Source organism: Zalophus californianus, chromosome 7 (genome assembly GCF_009762305.2).
Source record: "Zalophus californianus isolate mZalCal1 chromosome 7, mZalCal1.pri.v2, whole genome shotgun sequence".
NCBI lineage: Eukaryota > Metazoa > Chordata > Mammalia > Carnivora > Otariidae > Zalophus > Zalophus californianus.
In genome coordinates this window covers 50,182,811-50,207,948 of record NC_045601.1, presented here as the reverse complement: position 1 = coordinate 50,207,948, position 25,138 = coordinate 50,182,811, and the positions used below count along the sequence as shown (strand labels likewise).

At 36.6% G+C, this 25,138-nt stretch overlaps 2 protein-coding genes and 1 non-coding gene across 8 annotated transcripts in view; 2 read left to right on the top strand and 1 right to left on the bottom strand.

The window, feature by feature from the left end:
- REV3L (REV3 like, DNA directed polymerase zeta catalytic subunit) overlaps positions 1–25,138 on the bottom strand; it is a 177,266-nt gene that overhangs the window by 123,448 nt on the left and 28,680 nt on the right. For all 6 annotated transcript variants that reach the window (XM_027601338.2, XM_027601335.2, XM_027601333.2 and 3 more), the window contains one exon: positions 961–1,150. In XM_027601338.2, coding sequence (XP_027457139.1) covers positions 961–1,150 — 190 coding nt within the window. The remainder of the gene's footprint in view (positions 1–960; positions 1,151–25,138) is intronic.
- LOC113926760 (divergent paired-related homeobox-like) lies at positions 12,374–12,910 on the top strand. Its single transcript, XM_027602093.1, has one exon. The coding sequence runs from the start codon at positions 12,374–12,376 to the stop codon at positions 12,908–12,910; it is 537 nt and encodes a 178-aa protein (XP_027457894.1).
- Positions 19,439–19,541, top strand: LOC113928118. Its single transcript, XR_003521801.1, has one exon. It is a non-coding gene; the product is annotated as a U6 spliceosomal RNA (small nuclear RNA).

The window sequence follows — 25,138 nt, the reverse complement described above, 5'->3', positions numbered from 1 at the left end:
TAGAAATGTCTTCTATTGTAGTATGATTCTAATCAAAGTGCAGAAAGGCTTTCAGAGAGTTCTCAAGTGTCTCCCAGGAACAGGCCTGCATTAGTATCCTTACCAGGCTGAGCCACTGGCTGGAAGTAGCCGATGGAAAGCAGCTTCAGTTCATATGGAATGACAGACAGACTTCGGGGTAGTGGTGGGGCCATTGTTCAACTGCTCCCTGTATTTGGAGATCTGACACGTGCATTCTCCTAACTGTCAAATCAGGTACAGCTGATGGTGGTGATCCTGGAAACCACACTTTTAAAGCCACTGGCCAACATGGTCTCCATCGTTCACGTCTAACCTCATTTTGGCCTACTCTCTTTTTCCTCCAGTCTAGTCACCGCCATGTTATTCCTACTCCCTCACCGTCAAGTCTGCTCAAACGTCATTTACCTTGTCAGTGGCACCTTCCTTGATTACCCTAATAAAACTGCCACCAGCCCACTTCCCTACCCTAACTACTGATCCGCCATACCCTGCTCTACATCTTTGCTCCACAGCACTGTCATCTAATAAACAAATACGTTTATTTCATGTCGTATCTATTGGTTATTTTCAATTTCCCACTACTAGAATGTAACCTCCACGGGGGCAGGGATCTTTATTTTGTTCACCAATATATCCCAAGCACCTAGAATAGTGCCCAGCATGTGGAAGGTGCTCAATAAATATATATTTATATAAAATATAAAATTACATGAATTTCTACAGTTCTAAGAAGTGGAGAAATGGAAAAGGTTAAACCATCTATCTTTCACTGCAATAAAAATTTACTTTAAAAAATCACAGCATAAAATTTGCCTTACTTCCATTAGATTAGAAGTAAAAAAAAAAATAAACAGTATCTTTGAATCAGATAGGTTTTCTTTACTTGGAATGGTACTAGATATACAGATAAAGAAATTTAAAAAGTTAACATATACTTACATTCCTGATACTAATGACACTTTGAACACGTGCTGAGCAGTGGAAGATGGATTGCCTAAAGCCACATTAAGTGCTCTGTCGATACTGAATGCCATCTGAGAAAGATAGCTTTCTGGCTGCTGTCCATAACCATCGTATGGCACATAGAGGTAAGGAAAGATGCCATGCAGATGAAGACATGTCTTCTGACCTAAAATATAACACATCATAAAGTTTAGTCTTGAGATGCATTTTAAAATTTTAACATTACAAAGATCAGAATGCAAATCATTTAAATGTTCTAATGACAACACAGCTTATCTAGGATAAGAGTTGAAGAAAATTAACCCATAATTAAAGCCACCCATATTAACTACATTTCACAACAGACCATTTAGAAGCATTTTATAAACATAAGCATTATAGTATGATTGAAACAGCAGTTTTGGTGAAAATATGTTTGAATATTTTACCCTCACAATCTCACTGGTTTTATATACTTCACTGAATTGCCCTATAATAATATCACTTAGCACAGTATTACAAATCTTACAAAAACTCACTGAAAGTTTATTAAATAAAACAATGCATGTCTGTCTTGGCATAAAGGTTTTCAAACAAGAGAATTCCCCGAGACAGACACTGCTCTGGGAGAAAAGAGAGGGTAAAAGCAGTTCCAGTATGTGGAATTTTGCTATAAGGGTATGGAGGCGGGTTTTGGGAAGGGTAAAAATGAAATTTTGCTATTAGGAAAAACAAAACAACCAAAAAAGTCAAAAACAAAGCAAAAGAAAACCTCTACAGATTTGTCCATAATGGACCTCTAGATATCTAAATTGCACATTCGGTGGAATGGGACGGGGGCAGACACAATCAGAGGTGAAAAAACAAGCATGCACACTTCCCAGGAAGCTGTTCTTAACGGCAAGGTGCAAAAGGGGTAAACGGTGCTGACCTGCCAACAGACAATCAGGTACTGCTATGACAAAGAAAGTAATATGAGTAAGAAGCCACAAAAGTGCCACAGAAACAGTAATGTATCCATGACAAGGTTAAGTAACAACAGCAACAACAAAAAACAGATGCACCATTACTCTCATGAATCTGGCAGGCTGTACAGAAGTGGTTCCTGTCCTCAGAGCACTGTCCCTAGCTCCCCTTAGGTACATGCCATTTGTCTACTTCAAACAAGGAGAATGGCAGTGATGGAAGAACATATCCATTTTTCTCATGCTGTCACTATCACTGTACTGCCCTGCCCACACAATCCTTAGGCTTCTTCCCCATCCCTTATTCCACTCTGCTTCACTGGGCTTTTTTTCTTTTTTGGTAGGAAGGTAACTGTTTGCTTATTATTTCCTATTTATAATTTAGAATGATTTATATAAAATACACAGAAAATAGTTCTATGTTCTGTTGATATCTTATATTTCACACTCTATAGTGAATAACATCAGTTTATCTTATTTTTAAGGTATAGCTATAACAGAATTAACAAATAAATCTGGAACAGTTATCCCATACAGTATAGCAAAATTGGATAGACCAATCACACAACGGAATAAGATCTATACCCTCTCAAGTTCAGTATTCTGATTTCAACTACCAACTTTCACACTTCTGAAGAACTATAAATCGTGCTGCTGTTAGACCAGTTTCTATTTTTAGCAGCAGTTATGTTGCTTAATTTCAAAGGAATGGAAAAAAAAAACCCTTTCACCAAAAGCAAATTCTCTGATTATTTCGTTTCATTTCAAACATGGCACTATCTGCTAAATACTGCTCTTTCTTAATTCCTCAAATAGAAAAAAAAAATTGTAATGATGAGTCTTAAAATTATATTTAATTAATTTACTGATGATCTACTTGAATGCTTTTTAAACACCTCATGAAAAATGTTATATCCATTACCACTCAAGACATAAACCACAATTTGGTTAAGAGCAAGTGGCATGCTAAACCAGGGGGGTGAGGAAAGTGGGGAGACAGAGAAGTATCCTCTTTTAAGTCGACAAATAAATCTAAGACCAGTGATTAGAGAAGTAGTGTAATATTGGGGCGCCTGGGTGGTGCAGTCAGTTGAGCATCGACTCTTGCTTTCAGCTCAGGTCATGATCTCAGGGTCATGAGATCCAGCCTGGAGTCAGGCTCCACGCTCAATGCAGCGTCTGCTTAAGAGTCTTTCTGTCCCTTACCCCTGTGCATACTTTCTCTCAAATAAATAAATAAATCTTTAAAAAGAAACAAAAATTAGTGTAACAGTATATTTTATAAGCAATTCTCTAAGCTCCTAAGATATTAATTTTATAGTCCATATATCTCAATAATGGAAATTTGGATAAATTTTACAAGAAATAATTATAAAATCTGATTTCTACTAAGTTTCTTTATAGGGAGCGTGTTCAAAGTTCACTGAATTTTTTAAAAATCCCCACTTTTCACATCTCCTATGAAGCAGGGGCCAAAGACATTATTTTTCTATTTCATAGGCTTTAAAACTACAATAATCTATGGTGTATGACTGAGGAAAAAAGCAGAAATGATTTATTCAGCAGGCACTGAACTAAGTGCTTTACATATATTCATTTCTAAAACACTGAAAAACCTTGCAAGTATCACAAAGGTTAACTTTCCCAAATCACATACCTACAAGGTAATTGAATCAAAATTTAAAAGCAGATCAATAAAATCTAAAAATCAATGCTCTTTTCATTTAACCTTGCTGGTTCAATTTTTTTAAAAGTGAATGTTGGCTTTCTTAATTCTTAAACTCCTCAGTTTTTATTTTGTAATGTAAATGCCTGTTTTCTTATCTGACTCTCCCATTTGAAAACTCTTTGGAGCTAGTGCTGTGTTTGAATGATCATAATATCCCCAGGACCCAGCACAAAGCACATAATATGTGCTTAATAAATATTTAGTAAATGAATAAACTCTCAGCAAAATAGAGTAACTGCTTAAGGAGAAAGGAATGGTATAAAAGCCTTGAGTATCTGAAAAAACAAATCTATGAAAACAGAGGGACTTTGATACAACTAAGGATTACAGAGTTATAGGGGGACATAGGTGTTGGGAAGAGTCCCCAGCTTACTGCACTTTCCTTTCCTGAATAACCCAAAGTCCCAAGCAAAGCCGCAGTCACTACATCAACACAGATGTACCTCCCTCTCGTTCTCCAGCAGCTAGAGATGGCTCAGTGCCTTACCACCTTTCCTCAAGAACAACCTCCTGAAGAACACAGCACAAGAATTTTTGGCATTGCACTTAATGGCTTTAATACAGAATGAGTATCACAGAAAAGAAAATGATGAGAAACAAGATAAAATGAGAAACTCAAAAAGTTAAACTAGGAATCAGAAATGTGTAAAAATCAATGTGAGATTCCATTTCTTTTTGGCAACCGGTCTTCTATTATTGTAAAATTTGTAGTTCTGTAATAGCACTGCTTTATCTTGACAAGATAGAGACCACTTCTATAGACTTCTCTCCATCAGCTCTACCCCACACAAATGTGTGGGGCCACACATAAAGTCCCCTGAAGATAAGCTATTCTGCTCCATCCCCATCAGTTAGGATACAGCTGTGAGAAAACACCTAAAGTCAGTGGCTTAAGCATTCAATTAATGGTTTCTCTCTCATAATGTAAGTCCAGAGCTAGGTAGCTGGTACTGCACATTCAGGCTTTTGCAACATCTAATTAGTTGCCTAGTGAAGAACTTGTGACTTCAATCCAGAGGCTTTTTCACTATACTCCAAAAAGCTCCACACACAGGATTCTTTTATAAAATTAGTGAAAGCTATGCTATTTTGAAACCTTGCTAAATGATTTGGGATTCTTAAAAGTTTAGAATATTAAGCTATGTCTAAGTAACATGTGGATCCAAAGAAAGCAAGCAACTGGCATTCTTTATGTCCCTAATTTCTCAATGTCCCCTTTTATTGCCAGGTCAAACTGAATTAAGGCAGCAAACTCAGTAGGAATAAAGACTGTTGTTGGGAGAATAAGCCTATACACACAGGTTTCAAAAATTTTTAAGAGTCTGGGCTTTCCAATTAGACTGATGTTGCCTAATTCAGAAACTGCAATAAAGGTGTTTCAGGAAAGCTCCACAGAAACTTGTCATAGCATAACTGCTGGCTTTTAAAGACACCATGACAAAACTCTGTGGAGGTGGCTACTTTCCAACTCCGCGTAAGTAGGGCTTGTATAACTAAGGTAGGTGCCTCTGTAACAGCCAGTACTTGTATACTGTGAATCTAATCTTTTACAGAATTTAGATGTACACTAAACATTAAATCCTCTGTATTCCAACATTTCTTATGTCATTTTCCCACATTTTCTTCTGCATTTTAAGTGCCTAGGTTTGGTCTCTTAATTAAATTGTGCATCTAAAGTCTTATTAGTTTATCCATAGAAAAATTACCTATATTTTTTGTAGATACATTTTTGATAAACAGAAACACTAACAAGTACCATTCCTCTAATTCTGAGGTCTGCAAATTTTTTTCTGTAAAGTAGCAGATAGCAAATATTTTAGACTTTACGGGCCATACTGTGTCTGATACAACTACTTAACTCTGCCGCTGTAGCCTGAAAACAGCCACAGACAATACGTAAGTGAACAGGCATGGCTGTGCTGCTGCAGTAAGATTTCATTTATGAAAACAGGCAGTGGGAAGGATTTGGCCCCTGGATAGTAATTTGCCAATCCCTGCTCTAACCGATTAGACTTCCTCATCTATAACAGAAAAGCTTAATGTCTTCTTTTTTCTTTTTAAAATAAGCTTACTGGTCACCACAACCAAAATCATGCTGGCCTAAGAGTATCCTAGGAGACTGAAAAAGAAATGCTTATTTTGAAACTTGTAACCCTATCTCCCAAATCTCAAACTCAATATACATAAGATTTTAAATAAAACTCTACAGAGCTATCAAATAGAAAAACTTGGTATATGAACAGGAAAATCTGTATTTATGGAATTTTTCATATTTTCTTCTTAGAATATCTTTTTAAGTTTTACATCACTATCATTACCTCAATCTGTATCCCTCCAAGCAAAGTCTTTCTTTGCTTCTCTCTAAAGTTTTACTTTCTTTCCCCATTCCCACAAAACCACAAAATGAACCAAGCAAAACTGTTATAATCATCTATTATCATCTAAGAAAAAAACAAGAATGTACATGAAGATTTAGATATTAAGATGCTAAGACAGTATTACCAATAGTTAAAAAAAATTGAAGGTATTATAAATTTCCAAAAGTAGGAGATTAATTATGATATATCTACATCATGTCTATGGCTCTCATACCAATTCTGCTTACTGCCTGTTTTTGTAAATACAAATTTATTATAACACACCACATCCATTTGGAATGGTCTATTGCTGCTTTGCTACTGGCAGAGTTGAGTAGTTACAACAGAGACCTTCTAGCCCCCAAAACCTAAAATACATACCAAATGGCCCTTTACAGAAAGTTTGCCAACCTCAGCATCAGATGGTGTTGAAGTAAATTTCCTGGCATGAAGAGATGTTCATGATATATTTATTTCAGGTGATATTCAGGTTTATTTCAATTATAAAAATATATAACACATTAAGTGAGATAATGATTTGATCATTTTCTTTTTGCTTATATATATTTTCTAAATATTATACAATTTCTGTAAGAGAAAAGGAGGAAGAAGTCATCTACTTCTAAATGACCCAGAAATTCAAACAAATAAACAAAAAACCACCACCAGGTGCCTGGGTGGCTCAGTCGGTTAAGCATCTGCCTTCGGCTCAGGTCGTGATCCCAGGGTCCTGGGATCGAGTTCCACGTCGGGATCCCTGCTCTGTGGGGAGCCTGCTTCTCCCTCTCCTTCTGCCTCTCTCTCTCATGAATAAATAAAATCTTAAAAAAAAAAAAAAACCACCACCACCAACAAAGTATAATAATTAACTTTACAAAGGGCATATGTATCTAACTTTCTGCTAAACAGTTTCTCTTCATTTTCTCCTTTGTAAATAATTCTTTGGGGTTTCACATTTATTCATGCCATTTTATTTCTTCAACTAAAGCATACATGACTTTATTTAGAATCATTGGCTTTGGGGCACTGGGTTGGCTCAGTTGGTTGAGCATCTGACTCTTGGTTTTGGCTCAGGTCATGATCTCAGGGTCATGGGATCGAGCTTTGCATCGGGCTCCATGCTCAGCATGGAGTCTGCTTGCCCCTCTCCCTCTGCTCCTCCCCTCACTCTTTCTCTCTCTCAAATAAATACATACATACATACATACATAAATAGAATCTTTAAAAAAAAATCATTGGCTTTAAGTTACCAACCCCACATTACTAAGAGAACTATATCCTTCAAGCACCAGATGTTTCAAAGGTCTATTTATACATTTGTCTAATATATCTTTGTATTTCCAGTGCTAAACACAATTGGTTTTTTCACTCATAAATGTAGGCATAACTTCTCTATTGTTCAAATACTTTGTGAAAGTCCAGCATTAGGTGTTAGACTATATGCTGCTCATAATCACAGTCTCTGAACTTATGAACTTTTTACATTCTACTCAGAGATAAAGATGAATAAATAGGCAATTACAGTATGGCAATTTTATATCCAAAAGTATCTAACTCAGATTTGTGAGAATACTGAAAGGCTTCCCAGAGGAAGCAACAGAAGAGCAAAGAGAGAATGTGGTATATACAAAAATCTGAAAGCAAATGAGAACATGCATGGTCTGGGAACAGGAAAAATGTAGTTAGGAAGGAGCAAAGAGTGCAATGGAGAGAAAGGCAAAGTGTGCATGTGTAAGTGTGAGTGTGTGTGATTGATTCTGTGATCTGTGTGGATTTACATTTTATAAAGTTCCCTTGTGAGCCCACTGTGGGAGAAGCTAGGGACAGAGCTTTAATAGGAAAATATGTTTAGGAGGTTGCTGGAGTAATTCAGAAGAGAGATGTCAGCAGAGATGGAGAAAACATCAAGAAGGACTTACGGCACAGAATTTAGAGGTAACTGGAATTTGGGAGTAAGGTAAAAGAGAAAGAACCAAGGATGATGCAAATTTTTGGTTTAGGCAACTGGACAGATGTGAATGTCAAAGAAAATTGAGAAAGAAGAGTAGGCTGATTTCTATTTTGAACTTGTGGAATTTTACATGTTTACAGAATTTCCAATGGAGATTTACATTAAGCACAATTAGGTACACAGATGTTGAGCTTGAGAGATCTGGGTAGAGAAGAAGACAGATTTGGGAGTCTAACAGATGGGTAAAAATGCTCGCTCAAGAGAATACACAGACAAAAGAAGGGGCATAGGTCAGAAACTTGAGGAGTAGTAATATTTAAGGGACGAATAAAGGGTTTTGATTTATGTGGGATATGAGAGAATGAGCCCCTGAAAGGGCTGCCAGGCAAGAAAGAGAAGTAACAGCGAATACTTGAAAATATAAGCATGTTAGTCATGGAAACAGAAAGTTCCAAGGGTCCATGAGAAATGTATAAGAGAAACACAAGCAATGAGAGGCTGGATCAGAAAATGGGAGAAGGATGTAGATAAAATATACCGAAATAGCAAGGAACACTTCAGAATGGCAGAGGAATAACCTTTAAAAACCTGCTCCTCCATAAGAGCAACAAGAACACAGGCAAATTCTGTCAAAATAAACTTTTTTCAGCGTTTTGGAAATAAATTAAAAGGCTTGTGACAATCCAACAAGTGTTTATTCAAGAAAACCAGATGAATCTTAGCAAGAACAGGAAGGTTTGTGGTATTCTAACTTGCCCTAATCCAATCTCCTCTGCCTCCCCTCACCATCCCCCCAGCTCCAGAGTAGCTATGAAAACAGATAGCCATGCAGGCACTGGAGAGACCAAAATAGATTTGCAGTTCCCCAAAAGCCCAATTACCAGAAAACTGTCACTATTTGACCTGCCTGGTAGCTCACTAAAAAGCTCCATTCACAGGACTTAATTTGATCAGACTCAGAGCTCACTCCTTGTGTATAGTCCTATCTGTAGCATCTTTATGGAATACAATCAGCAGCAATTGTTTAACATCGCAGTTGCCTGAGGGAGTTTTACCAGCTGCAGCTAACAAGAGGCTGCACAAAAGACTCAAAAGGAAAAACTGAGGACTGAAATATCCATAAGAACTTGAAAGGCTCTGACATAGTTCTGGAAATTTAGAAGGTTATGCACATGTGTGGAGCTGGGTGCATGCTCAGCAAGAGCTGAGAAGGCCCCAATCTTTCACTATGGCTGACCTTGAGGGTCTGCACCAACACAAGAACATACAGAGCCCCTCAACAAAAGGTGGAAGGAGACCTATTAGCTCAAGGCATTTAAAGGAATCTCTGGTCAATCATTAACTGACCAATAAACTAGCTGAGCAGGGACTTCAAAGAATAGAGACTGTACAGAATTAATCCATGAAAGTCACTAAAGAAACAAACAACATAACCAACAACAGAGCAGTAATAAATCTTGGGGACAGGGAAGAATATGATTTCTTAACTGTCAAATTACTTAAAATGTCTAGTTTTCAACAAAAAATAGTAAGACATACAAAGAAAAAGAGAAGCATGGAAAACAGGAGTCAATAAAACTGTCTCTGAAGAAGTCCAGACATTCAATTTACTAGACAAAGACTTTAAACCAGCTATTAAAAATATTTCAAAGAACAGGGGAGCCTGGTGGCTCAGTTGGTTAAGCAGCTGACTTGGTTTTGGCTTAGGTTGTGATCTCAGGGTTGTGAGACTGGGCCCTGCATCGGGCTCTGCACTCAGTGAGGCATCTGTTTGAGATTCTCTCTCTCCCTCTCCCTTTGCCCCTCCCCCAAAATCAATAAAATCTTAAAAAAATTTTCAGAGAACAAAAGGACAAAATTCTTCGTGTCTGAAGAATTAAAGTTTGAGAATCATGTCTTACCTAATAGAAATGTAAATGAATAGACACAAATTATAAAAAAAATCAAATAGAAATTTTGGTGTTGAAAAGTGCAACAGAAATGAAAAATTTACTAAAGAGGATCAAGAGCACATTTGAACTGGTAGAAGTATCAATGAACTTGAAGACAGGCCAGTTGACATTCTCCAATCTGAGGAACAAAAAAGAAAAAGAATGAAGAAAAAAAATAACAGAGGCTCAGAGATTTATGGGATTCCATCAAGAATACCAACATATACATAATGTGAGCTTCAGCAGAAGAGACAGAAAAAGAGATGGAAAGAATATTTGAAAAAAGAATGGCCAAAAAAACTCCCAAATTTGATTGAAAACATTAATTTGTGTATCCAAGATCAATAAATTGCAAGTAAGAGAAACTCAAAAGGGATCCATGCCAAGATGTATCATAACCAAACTGCCAAAGACAAAATCTTGAAAGTGACAAAAGAAAAGCAATTCATCATGTACAAAATTTTCTCAATAAGGTTAAGAGCTGACTTCTTATTGGAAACCACGGAGGCCAGCAGGATGACACAGTCAAAGTGATGAAAGACAAAGATGGTTAACCAAGAATTCTATATCTAGCAAAACTACCCTTCAAAAACAAAGGAGAGCTGGGTGAGGTAGGAAGGAAGAAGAAATTAAGATGTTCCCAGCTAAATGAAAATTGAGAGAATTTGTCACTAGCAGGGCTGACCTATAGGAAATACTAAAAGAAATCTCATTCCAGGCTAAAATGAAAGGACAATAGACAGTAGCTTAAAACCCCACTAAGCAATGAAGAGTACCAGTAAAGTAACTACACAGGTAAATACAAAAGATAATAAACATGTATAATGCCTTCTCCTATATCATTTAAGACGGTGCAAAAAGTAGTAATTATAAAATTGTGTTGATGGGCTTATAATGTGTAACGATGTAATTTGCATGAATGATGTTATAATGGAGCAAAGTTTTTATGTACTACATGCATACTGATATTGTGGGTTCAGTCCCAGATCACTGCAATAAAACAAATATTGCAAGAAAGTGAGTCAAATGAATTTTTTGGTTTCCCAGTGCATACAAAAGTTATGTGCACACTATAATTGTCTAGTAGGTGTGCAATAGCATTGTTTAAAAAAATGATGTACGCACCTTAAAAAATATTTTCTTGCTAAAAAATGCTAACCATCATCTGAGCTTTCAGCAAGTCATAATCACTGATCACAGGTCAACATAGCAAATATAATAATGAAAAGTTCAAAATAATGCAAGTCTCCAAAATGTGACACAGACACTAAGTGATCAAGTGCTGTTGGAAAAATGGTGCTGACAGACTTGCTTGATGCAGGGTTGCCACACACCTTTAATTTGTAAAAAAGACAGTATCTGCAAAGCACAGCAAAGTGAAACACAATGAGGTATGCCTGTATGAAAATTAAACTGGGATTAATCCAACTGTCTTAAATTAACATGTTAAGTGTAACACCCAGAGTAACCGTGAAGAAAATAACTAAAAGAGAGAGAAAGAGAGAAGTAGGGAGGGAGAGCAAGGGAGGGAGGAGGGAAGAAAAGTGGAGTTAAAATAGTATACTAGAAAATATCTATTTTGTACAAAAACAAGGAATTGTGGATCACTGCATCGAAAACTGGTGATCTACTGTATGGTGACTAATAAAACATAATAAATTAAAAAGAATATCTATTTAGCATAAAAGACTATAATAAAGGAATAAAACAACAAAAGAGCATAAGATACAGAGAAAACATTAACAAAATGGCAGATATAAAACTACCCAGAACTGGTAGGTAGTCAAAGGACACATTATATCTTGCCCTATAGATCTCAACTCAATAGGGAGGATCAATTTTCCCATTTTACATTCACCAGTACAATTTGGGGTACTATGCAAAATGAGAACTTATAGAAGCATCATAAACCAAAAAAAAAAAAACCAAAAAAACAAAAACAAAAACAAAACAAAACCAAAAAACTGAGGACTAGAATCCTTTGCCTCAGTCATGTCTTAAACATGCTCAATATATTTCCTTGAATTAATTAACATACTCTATTACCAGAAGAATCATCACTGAGGAAATAAGAGAAAGGCTGATGTGAAGTATTGTTTGAAGAAAATAAAAAATATGATTAGTATTTAGATGGAAAATACTGTAACTCCTATTCTCGTTTGTTTTTTTTTTTTAAGATTTAATTATTTGACAGAGAGAGCGAGAGAGCAGAAGCAGGGGGAGCAGCAGCAGGAGAGGGAGAAGCAGGCTTCCCGCTGAGCAAGGAGCCCAATGCGGGGCTCGATCCCAGGACCCCGGGATCATGACCCGACCCGAAGGCAGACGCTCAACCATCTGAGCCACACAGGCGCCCCACTCCTATTCTCGTTAAGGACAAGCTCCCTTGCTATTTCAACTATATACACCTTCCTTTACCTACAAAAGTAAGTGCACAACGCTTGACACAGGACCAGAGCATGGGGATCCAGCTAGATGGGATGGCAGGCACAGGGGACCTTCCTAAAGGAAAGGATCAGAAACATTCACAAAGGAAACGAACCATGTTCACTGAGAAACAACTGGCAGATTTAGAATTCTTGTTCAGCAAGAACCCATACCCCGCTCCCAGCCTTCAGAAAGAAATGGCCTCAAAACTGGAGATACATCCCACCGTACTGCAGGTTTGGTTCAAGAACCACAGAGCAAGAGTCAAGAAAGCCAAACAACAGCAATTAGATGGGGTGGAAGTCAAGACCAGCTCTTCCAAGAGACACATGGATGCCGCTCCAGGAGCCCCTGATGGTGCCTACCCTGCTTCCCTAGTTTATACAGATCACCCCATACCTTCCTTCCAACTCAGCATATGCTCCAATTTTAAGGCTCTCTCAGACCATCCTTCTGGCCACAAAATAGTCCATTTCGGCTGCTGCCGAGATCCTAACATCTACTCCCTATGTCCCATTACGGAATCCCAAATTCTTTCCACAAGGTTCACTGCTAATTCTTTGGGTTCTTCATCTCCACAAAGAACTTAGTGAGCAAAGCCAGACACAAAAGGTCACCTACTATAACGATTCTCAATGATTCCAGACAAGAGACAGAGTCAGGATCTACGCAACATGGAGGCATTTCAGAAACGGGCTTCGTGGGAAAAAAAAAAAAAAAAAAAGACCCACAAGTGCCCGTGGGGTGGAACTGAGTGGCAAGAGTCGCTCAACAAACTATTGCGATGGGGATGTTTCATGTTGTAATTCAGATGGCAGGAACCTGCATGTATAAATTCATCCAAAGACACAGAACTGTAATATTGTATAACATACACCACAAAAAAAAAATCATGTGACAGGACGGAAGCATCAGCTAATGCCACTGGAAGTAACCATTTTGCAATATATAAATGTATCAAATCAACACATCATACACCTTACACTTATATCTCAGTAAAGCTGGAGACAATTTTTAAATTATATCTCAAATATATACAATGAGACTAAAAACAAAACAAACAAAAAAAAGGTAAGTGCACAACTTGTTTCCTCATTTATGTCTTCAGAGGACTTACATAAATCTATTATGCATAGATTTACACTGTTCACATACAGTGGAATCACATCATATGTGCATTTTATTTACTGGGTAGGAATAAATCAAGGGGGATGGGAAGAGACTCAGGCAGAGAGAGAAAGAGATCAAGTGAATGAATATGAGAATGCAATTAAACAGTGCCAATGTGCCCAGTTAATAAATTTATGACCTAGTGCCATGAGATAGGGTATATAAATGTTACTCCTTAGTTTCAGTAAGTGGAAGAAGCATCTCCTATTGAAAGAGCCAACTAAGTGTGATTCTTTTTAAAAGATACAGTTCATGGTTTTTCACAAAACATGGCCCTGATTGTGGGCCAACTATTTCAACTAGAGCTCCACTGAGGAAAAGTGATTAGTGTGTGTCTGTAAATAAGGAAAATTAAGCTGCTGGACTTACTGAAAGATAATGTGGAAGAATTCATGCAATTTAAGAGACTGTCAAGGGAAATTCTGCCTAATTCTAAAAAAGGTTTTAACCTCATACCTTTGCCTCAGAACCTAATTCCCATGTAAAATGCAACTTCACTGTTTGTCTCCATACGTATAGCGTGAGTTCCATGAACTCATGCCTCATGTCTTCTTATTCTTCCTATTCTCAATGCCTAGCAGAGAGCCTAGAATACAGTGGGTGTTTCATCCATGCTGGATAAGCATGTGCGGTATAATATACGTATTTGGTCTTTATGTCTCATTCCCGGCATAGAGCTCCTAAACTCTTGGTATTTCCTGACTCATAGGAGTATCTTTTGCCACTCATATGAAGCCCTTTCTATCATAACTGAATTTACACTAATGAGGTACTCTTGATGGGATCTTTAGATAGCTTCAGAATAGGGGGCTGGTTGCCAGAGGAATCAACCATATCATTACAGGCTTGGAATTCTCAACCCCACTCTCCACCCGCCACCCCACCTCCAGAGAGGGTTAAAGGACTTAAGATTTAGTTCAGTCACCAATGGCCAATGATTTAATCAATCATGCCTTTGTAATGAAATTTCAACAGAAACTCTGGAACAATGAGGTTTGGGAAAGCTTCCTGGTTGGTGGTACATCCAGACTCCGCAGAGACATCTGAGTTCAGGAACCTTCTGAACCTTGCCCTATTATGTTTTCATCTGGCTGCTCATTTGTATTCTTTAAAATAAACTGTATAAATATAGTGTTTTTCTGAGTTCTGTAAGTTGTTCTAGCAATTTATTGAACCTGAGGGTAGGGAGGGTTAAGAGAATCCCAAATTTGTAAGTGGCCAGGCAGAAGTGCAGGTACCCTGGGTATCCGTTTGTGGCTGGCATCTGAAGTGGGGGTGATCTTGTGGAATTGATCAGGGATCAGATCCTGTGGGGGCCTGCACTAATTTCAGGTAGTGTCATAACTGAGTTGAATTACAGAACACCCATGGTTGATGTCAGAGAATTGAGAATTTATTGTTGGAAAACCAACAGGACAGGATGTCTTTTTCATATGAGTTAACTCCTTAAGAGGTCTTTAGCTGAGTCTTATAGAAAATTTGACTGCCTTTATTTTTTTTTTCCTTATAATTTCTTCTCAAAAGCTAACAAAGATATTTATAATGTCCTCCTATCTTCCCCTATTTGCAAGGGAACTAGAAGGGACTGAATTAAGGATCAACTTTCCATATTAAACAACAATAAACTAACAAACAGCAAAATATAACATACAAATATTCTTATGATTAATATGTCAAGAATGTGATGAAATGACATGTCCAAAATTCATGTGTAATTTAGTTTGCAATTATTACCATAGAAAGGAAACCAGTCATTACTTTGACTTTCACAGCGATTGGGAACCTCAGTTTGGGTACTATTTAAAGGCTCACACCATATGGTATACCAACACATTTTTCTAAAAAGGCTAGCCTTAAAAAATTAAACTGCTAATAGTGTTTTCAAGACAGAATCTCCAAGAAAATGTATACCTTTCAGACTAAATGTCATAAAAATAATATTTATTAACCTTTGCTAAAAATAAAATCCTGGCTTGTAAAACAAATACTGTTTTGGGGCACCTGGCTGGCTCAGTCTCAGGTTCATGAGTTCAAGCCCCACCTTGGGTGTGGAGTCTACTTAAAAAAACAAAAAACCAAATATTAAGTTTCAGATGTTTTACAACCAGAATGGTCACACATGTTAATCTATGTGGTATTTCAATTCAAAGGTAAGTAATTCAGGGTCTTAAAGTAAAATTAACAATCTGATTACTATCTGAAAATTCACCTCCGGTGATATAAAACAGTATTAATAGCTAATCAAGATAAAGTTCCAGTCAAATTTGTATATAAATGCCTGAATTTTCTCTCAAAGACACATAAAATAAAATGATACAGGTAATTAAATTAATGCAAATCTAGTAAACTGTTCCACCATTCTTTATGACAGTTGAACACTGAAAGACCTTAAAATTTTACCAATCTACAAGAAAGTAAAAAGATAACACAGAATAAAAGAAACTATTTAGAAATCATGTTTGATAAGGGACTTGTATCTAGAATAACTCTTACAACTCAGTAATAAAAGTTATCATATGATCAGCAATTCTATTCCTAGTTATATGCCCAAGATAAATGAAAATATAAACCCACACAAAAACTTGTACATGAAGCTTATAGTAGCATTTTCATAAAAGCTGAAAGGTGGTAATAACTAAACTGCCCATCAACTGATGAATAAATATAATGTGGAATATCCATACAATGGGATACTTATTCAGCCATTAAAAGGAATGAAGTACTGATAGATGCTACAACATGGATAAATAGGCAAATTGTAAACTGTACCTGAATAAACCTCTTACATAATTTTTTAGTCTAGCCATACTCATTGTTTTATTTTGGAGGTCTCTAACGAGAAGACCTAATTTTTTTTTTTAAGACTTTATTTATTTATTTGACAGAGAGAGATAGAGCAGGAACACAAGCAGGGGGAATGGGAGAGGGAGAAGAAGGCTTCCCGCCGAACAGGGAGCCCGATGTGGGGCTTAATCCCAGGACCCTGGGATCATGACCTGAACCGAAGGCAGACACTTAACAACTGAGCCACCCAGGTGCCCCAAGAGAAGACCTAATTTTGAACATACCATTAGAGACAATGCATTCATTAAAATGAATTATTGATTTGCATTATAGAATTATGACTAAATTGAGAGAAATATAAACATTAGCCCCTAAAACCACTTATATATCTCTATTTCCACTTAATCATGCACTAAGTATACTATTTTAAACATTCAATCACATTAAGATATGTTGTCGAATCACAGAGAGATGTTCTACTTAAAGTGATCATTACCAAAAACGTAACGATTAAGAACTGTCAATGTAAGAAATTTTTCAGACAATAAAACTTTCCGACAATAAACTTAATAACAGTAAAACTGACCTACCACATGCACTTAATATGTGCTCTGTCAAATGCAGAAGCAGCATAGCCACCTCCCACCCTCAAACCAGCCCCTTCAAAAATGTTGTACTTTTGTATATGAATTAAATGGAAGTTTTCTTATGACTATATTCAGTTACTCAATAGTATCAGACTAGTATGGCCATTTAGTTCTACTAAGCATAAAGTTGGTTATATGGGGGCCTGAATAAAGCAGTTATAAATCATGAAAATTAGAATTCCAAAACAATGGACAAAAACATACTGCCAAACCTATCAAAAACAATGCAAACCAGAAGTCAGTGGAGCACCATCTTTAAAGTATTGAAAGAAAAAACTGAATTTTTTTAATGGTTGCTTTAGAGTTTGCTGTACACATTTAATCTACATCCACTGTCAAATAACATTATACTGCACTTCATGGGTAGTGAATTCCAAATTCCTCTCTCCTACCCGTTGTAACATTGCTATCAAATTTCATTTATCCATAATCACTGAATACATTATTTTGAAATTATCTATTATATCCATTAAAGATAGAAAATAAGAGGTTTTATTTTACCTTCATTTATTCCTTCACTAACTTTCCTTTTCTCTGAAGAACTTATTTTTAACCTTTCTTGCAAAGTAAGTAACAGTTATTGGCAACAGGTTCCTTCAGTTTTTATTTGTCTGAGAAGGTTCTCATTTTTCCTTCACTTTTTAAAGATAATTTCAATGTATACAGAATTCTAGGTTGGTCAGTTTTTCTTTCAACACTAAACATTTCACTCTACTCTCTTCTTGCTTGTATGGTTTGTGAAGGGAAGACCAACATAACTCCTAGCCTTCTTCCTTTATAAGGTGTTTTTTTCCCCTCTAGCTCCTTTCAAGATTTTCTCTTTGTCTTTGGTTTCCTGCAGTTTGACTATGATAGGTCCAGGTGTAGATTTGGTATTTGTCATATCTGATGTCCTCTGAGCTTCCTGGATTGGTGGTTTGGAGTCTGTCATTAATTTTGGAAAATCCTTAGCCATTATTACTTCAAATATTTCCTTTGCTTCTTCCTCTCTTTTCCTGATGAGCCTAAAAAGGCATTCTTTATTTGTTACAGTGCTTTTGATTTCTATTATTTTGTTTTGATTCTTAGAATTTCAATCTCTGCTTACATTACCCATCTGTTCTTACATGTTGTCCACTTTTTCCATTAGAGCCCTTAGCATACTGACCATAGTTACTTTAAATTCCCAGTCTGACAATTCCAAAATCTCTGCCATATCTGACTAGAAGTTAGGCTGTATTTACTGTAGCTATGGGTATCAAAGGCTAAAATTTCCTCTAATTTCCTTGTCGTCTTTGGGTTTCCCCAGAAACTCCTTTAACAAAGTGCAAACCTCACAGTTCTTTCATCTGTAATCCTCTATTATTCCATAGAAGCTCTGTTGATGCAGTGGTAAAATGTGAGGGGAAGTATTCCATAATCCATCGATGAGGTCTGGGTCTTTCAGTGGGTCTGTATCCCTGGCTATGGATTTTGAAAGTGCCTCTTGGCTCCGCCGTCCCCACCCCTGCCAATAAATGAGACAGCAAGGCTAGAGAGGAAGTTGGTTTCCCCAAGCTGGTTAGGCTCTGGTAGTTTCCCTTTTAGGCAGGGAGAGAAGAGAATGCTATGAGTATTATTTCAAGATGGTTACTATTCCCCTCCTGCTGGAAGCATGAGGAAATCCCCCTGCCTCCCAATCTTAACTGTGAGAACCTGGTGGAGTCTGTGGAAGACAAACTCACAAGAGCGTGGGAGCCCTCTTAAAACTAGACCCCCAAGAGTTTTTAACTATCAAGCTAGTCCACACTCAGCTTCTAGCAGGTCAATTACAGTTAAGTTCTCCTACCAGTTCCTGGCTTCATTAGTTTATGCTCCCAGCAAGCTGTGATTCTTTGTATTTGCCTGTCTCTCCAGTTTTGGGGGCACCGGTTTACTCTGTGATCTCAGTTCTCTGATGGATCTAAGAAGAACTGTTGCTTTTTAGTTTGTTCAACTTTGTTCCTACTATAAGGACCTCAAGAGTGACAACTTCTAATTTCTTTCATGTCTGAGTGGAAACCAGAATTCAATGTCTTTTTGATGTATTCCCATCATTCCTTGAATACTTTTTTATTTTCTGGAACAAGAAGATGTTCCAGGTTCATCTTGCACTTTTCCCAAGGGAGTCTTGGTTACTTTTAGTGGAGAATATTGTTTAGAAATCAAGATCTGGATGCAAATTATGCTCATTGCTACAGGGGTATCATTACTTCTAGAACCTCTAAGCACGTATTAGGAAATTTACATATTTATACACATACACACACCCTATATTTATTTCTCTATCCATCCATCCTTCTCTGTATGTAATAAAAACTACACTTATACCTCCAATTCCAACCTAACACCCTAGAGACATTCTAATTGTCCCTATGTCCAACAGTGAGAAACCTGGCTCCCATTTTCCTTAATGTATTTACTCGTTTGCACAATCCTAAAAAACATAAAAAGTATTTTCAGAACTCCTACCCACTACCATTGAGAAAAGCACATATACTAAAATTCAATACTTGTTTAGTGCTTGCTTTGGCAGCACATATACTAAAACTGGAATGATACAGAGAAGATTAGCATGGCCCTTGCACAAGGATGACATGCAGAATTTGTTTACTGTTCTTTTCCGGGGGCGGGGGGGAGGGTTGGGGGAGTGGGGTGGGCACAGAGAGGAGGAGTGGTAAAATTTCCAGATAATAAAATGCACAAATACTAACTACACTTTATTTTGACAAATGTATCTTTATTAAGTTATGGAACATTTCCCATTTTCATCACCTCCAAAATTCCCTTTTGCTGCTTTGTCAATCCCCACCTCCTCTGAGGCAATCACTGTTCTGATTTTTCACAATAGTTTTTGTCTAGCACTTCATAAAAATGGTATATTCTTTTGTGCCTGAATTCTTTTGCCCAGCACTGTGATTTTAATGTTCATCCAGGATGTCACATGTATCAGTAGTTCATTCCTTTTTGTTGTTCCATAGTAACTCCTTGTATAGATATGTCAGTTTGTTTACCCATTTTACATATGAGATAAGAGATTCAGAGTACCTAAAGTTATAGAGTTAACTGGATGAGAAGAATTCCAAGGACTTAAGAACCAGAAGTATTATAAACTCTTGATTCTTATTTTGGTGTTCTTTTCATTTTACCAAAGCACCACTCAAACAAATTTTAAAAATAACAACCGGGGTGCCTGGATGGCTCAGGTGGTTAAGCATCTGACTCTTCGATTTCAGCTCAGGTCATGATCTCAGGGTCATGAGATCGAGCGCGAGCTGGGTTCCACGCTCAGCAGGGAGTCTGCTTGAGATTCTCTCCCTCACCCTTTTCCTCTGCCCCTTCCACTCATTCGTAAGCACTCTCTCACTAAAACAAATCTTTAAAAAATAAAAAATAAAAATAACAAAAACTCCAGCGATATATTTTTATCATATAAATTTAGTGATGTATAAGGAACTACCTACATATAATCACATCATAGATGTAATAATATTTTTCAAAATCACCACTGTGATGCTTTCCAATGAGTTCTTAGTAGGAAATGAAAAATATCCAAAATTAAAAGGTTATTGAATCAAATGCAAATATTTTTAAATCTTTAAGAATATCTGTACAGTTAACAACATTGCCATTTCTTCCTTAATCCATAAATCCACACTCCTTCCTAATCCTTACTTCTGCCAATGCTGATTTCAAGTTTACCTAGCATTTCTTAAATATCTCTTAACACACTCACCTTATAATCAACCTTCAATGAAAGTAATTTATACATTCACTAATTTCTTCAGTTTATTAAACTTATAAAACTACCAAGAGGAGTACTCTCCTAATTCTAGCATTTCTAGGCAATTTTTAGCCTTTTGAGTCTCTCCTCAAGTCTGTCAAATCATCCAATTCTAATTCCCTATTTAGAAAATATATCGATCTCTCTCTCTCTTTAAAACATAACATAAAAGACAGTTTTCCTTCAACCCATAATCTTTAAGCTCCTTCTCAAACCACAATTAACTTAGTAATTCTGATCTAAGGATGATAATTTTTCTGTACTATGAAATGCTACTACTTACCCCTCATGATGAAAGTTTATGGCAGCACCCTTCAAGGTGACCTTGAGTCATTGCCATAGACGGAAGGGCCAAAAGTAGAACACCAAGAGTGAGATTGCCATTAGGCTGGGTTGTCCCACCACCTCCCCTACTGCCCCAAACATACATACCCTGTGTTTTGGCCCAATCTAGATGAACTTCCTGAAGATGGAAGTAACAGAGGAAGTAACAGAGAATTTGAGATCTCTTCCTCAAAAGTATGAACGAATCTATGGATCTATTATATTTGAGGTAAGCCCCACTGTAAGGCTCCCCTCTAACAGGTTTCTAGACTTCTCATGTATTCCAAAACAACATCCATCTCACAAGAACATGGTGAAATATAAAGCGTACCTTGAAGTACAAAGCACCTGTAGATGCTATATTAATTTGAAATGCTTCTACAAGTTAGGGGTGATTATCCTAACTTTCCTAATGTGATAACAGACTAACTTTAGACTTAATCAATCTACCACATATACGATGACCCAAGAACTTAGTCTATAACACAAATAAGGTAGATGAGACCAACTGACTTGTCCTATTTCATTTACAAGTCACAATCCTTAGCTCATAATTTATGTGAAATAAAATGCTAATTATTTGGAGTGAAGAAAACAAAAGGTTTAAGATGCGATCAGAGCACTGAATACAATTCTATAACAAAACTTCCCAATTCCCAGTCACTATATCAAGGACAAATGATGGTTTGATTATTAACAGCTATGGCAAAGACAGCTGTTTAGCATTTGGCTTCACCTTTTGGTTTTAGGTTCTGAAAATTCCTGTGAACTTCTGTTTTCATCCAAACAAAATAAAAATTTGGGCAAGATAACATGCCCAAAGAGCTCGACCACGAGTCTAATGAAATCAGACTTATTTGAAAGAAAAAGAAATGCCAGGGCTGTAATGTCACCTGCTCATTTTTCTTTTGTGCCATTAGAAAAACTGTACAAAGTAGGTTAATGTTTACAGTATACTTTCCTGAACTCAATACTTTTCATTCTACTTCTTCCTTAAAAATATAGTGGCCAAAATAAAGGAGATTCGTGGAAGGCAATGATTAATCCAGAGAACTAAGGTAGGTGGTGAGGCAACTGATCATCTCATCATCTTCAAGAATTAACTGAAGATAAGATGGCAATGGGAAAAGAACCTAAGGAGCTCTTGGAAGATGGCAAAATCCTTAGAAAGGGAAGGTAAAATAGAAACTTTTGGTCCCAGTTAAAGTGTCAATGAGAATATACTTCTATCTGAAGAAAAAAAAGTATTAACAAGAATGCAGGTAAAATAAAGACAAAGATAGTAAATAAGCTTAGAAATTGGATTATTAAAGTTACCCTTACAAAGCTTACAAAGAAAGTATCTTTTAAAAATATTTTCTGGCCTAGTTGTTCTAAAGAAATAAGGAGAATAAGCCAACAACCAACCATACATTTTTACTGAACACCTAGTATATAAATGGTTTTGTATAGGTAATGTGATTTTATTTTTTAAAAAGATTTTATTTTCTTGAGAGAGAGCGAGCATGAGTGGTGGGGAGGGACAGAAGGAGAGGGAGAAGCAGACTCCCTGATGAGTAGGGAGCCCAACTCAGGGGCTTGACCCCAGGACCCCGGGATCATGACCCAAGCTGAAGGCAGAGACTTAATCGCTTAACTGACTGAGCCACCTGAGCAACCTGGTAATGTGATTTTAAAATGAATTAAATACAGTCTCTTGCCCCATCTCTAGCTGGGGATAGGGTTGGGGCACCAAGTTACATATAAGACATAACAGAGATAGAAAAAAAAATGCTTAGGGAACCTAGAGAAAAGAGAATTAGAATGGGGATGTGGCAAAAAAGGTTTCATAGAAGTGATATTTCCACTGGACTTTAAAGGATAGTCAGGAATTTAATAGACATAGATAGGAAAAAGATAAAGCAAGAAATAAAATGGAATAATATAAGAAAGGTATGGGAGTTAGAAAAAGTGGTGTAGAATATATTCAGGAAAATCCAAGTGTGTATGAGTGGGGTGGAAAAACAGCGTTCATGGTAAAGAGAGAGAAAAATGAGAAAAGAAAAGCATAGAGAAGCAGACTGGAAAAGAGACTGAGGAATCTCTAAACACTACACAGTAAGTTCATTTTTAGCAGTAGGGATTCAAATTATTTTGAGCCTTGAAGACACACATAATCTAGGTTCCTACTATCAGATAAGCCTGCATACAAGTTAAATTTCACTTTAACAACTGTGCTGTCTTACAGTCATCAATCATCAGCTCTCCTGTGAAATTTAGAATCAGAATAAATGCAGAAGCTGGTTAAATGCTAAATTTTAAAGCAGATCCAGCTGCTCAATGGTCAACATGATTATAAATAGGGTGACCATTTAATCTGTCATCTAAACTGGGATTTTTCAGAATAAAGGGGGGCACTATTAATAATTATGCTAGTATAAATTCAGAACATCCCAAGCAAACTGGGATGAATAGTTAACCTAGTTATAAAAATTCCCCAAATCAAAGGGACTCTTTACTTTTTCTTTCTTAAAATTCTCTTCAGTGGGAATCTCCTACTGTGGAGCAGGAGGAGAATCCAGCATTTGATACTGAGATTAGTGGCTATGACATTTTAAAGAGGCACATATTAAAAATGAATAACAGATCTATTTTTATAGTAGCAGAGACCTGAAGAATGAATAACTTCATGCAAATCTTTATAAGACTTCTTTATCTTAACTAATGACAATCATAAACACAAAGGAACTATATACTGATTACCAACTTCACAAGCACATATACACTTAGATAGTATTCCCTGAGTTTCTGTGTTAATTTTTATATTTGAAAACAAGTTAATTTTCAACTATACCAACCATCTCAAAGCATATTAGTTTTTGTGTTAATATAGTACAAGAGAGAAAAAAAATGTTTTTATTGCTAAAATTACAGAAAACACTTGATGGTTTGACAAAAGATTGTTATGTGGGTGGTTGCAACTTGGCCTTTAACCTCTTGCCAAATACCATACCGCACGTGTTCTGAATTACCAGTAAATCCAGATGCCCTCATGTGAGAGATTTCAAATCCAACCAGAAATTGAGACAAAACAATCCTATGGTCTTCATGAATGAAACCAAGAACTTCTTAAAAAAGGGGGGGGGGGGGGGGGGAGGGAGAAAGAAACCAAGAACTTCCAATGTCTAATGTCAGGACTTTGGGAAAATAATTTAACTTCTAAATACTCATTCTGGTCAAAGTCTAAGACCTGATAAAGAAGGTCTTGACACTGCAAAAAGAAATCAAACATTTGATATTAAAAAATTTTTACAATCACCTAATATCACACGTTGGCCAACTTTTTCCCTAACAGGACAAACAGTAAATTTTTTAGGTTTTGTGGGCCATAGACTCTCTTGTTGATAATACAGAAATGAATGGAAGGGGCTGTGATCCAATAAAACTTTACTTAGAAAAACAGGTGGTGGGGCTGGATTTGGTTCTCTGGGTTTTATAATACAAGCTCCTTTGTATCACTCATCTTGGACAATGTCTGGTACATAATATATGCTCTGAAAATGTTTGTAGATGAATATTATTTAATCTAAAAACAAAAGCAAAATGTCTGAGCTATCTTGTTACAAACACAGTGTTTACTGAATGTTATTTGAGACTAACTTCCTAGTTACATTTATAAGTTGGTATTTCTCACACAAAATACTTATTTTTAAATTTTTTTTCATTTAAAAAACTGTAATTGTAATATTAATCATGGTCATGTCACTACTGAACTCTGTTTACCCAAGATTAATACTAATTTTCTGGCTCCTTGAGGCCATTTACATAAATAGATAATCTGATTACACAGTATAAGGACTGGAGCTGAAAGGTCACGTTGAGTTAAAGCCAGAGTTAATACCATGGCAAGTGAGAGTCAAAGGCAGGTGGAAAGAACCCTGCAGAGAAGACTGGTGTGTGGAGAAGAGAATGGAAGAGAAGACAGACCTGTCTGTACCATGCAGTGAAAATCTGAGCAATTTCTCTGTATTATAATAAGAAATCTCCTTTTTATTAGAACTTCTTTGAAAGGGCTTCTGTTCTTTGCAGTTAAATGATTCCTGCCTAGAAAATGGATTATGAAACATTTTGGA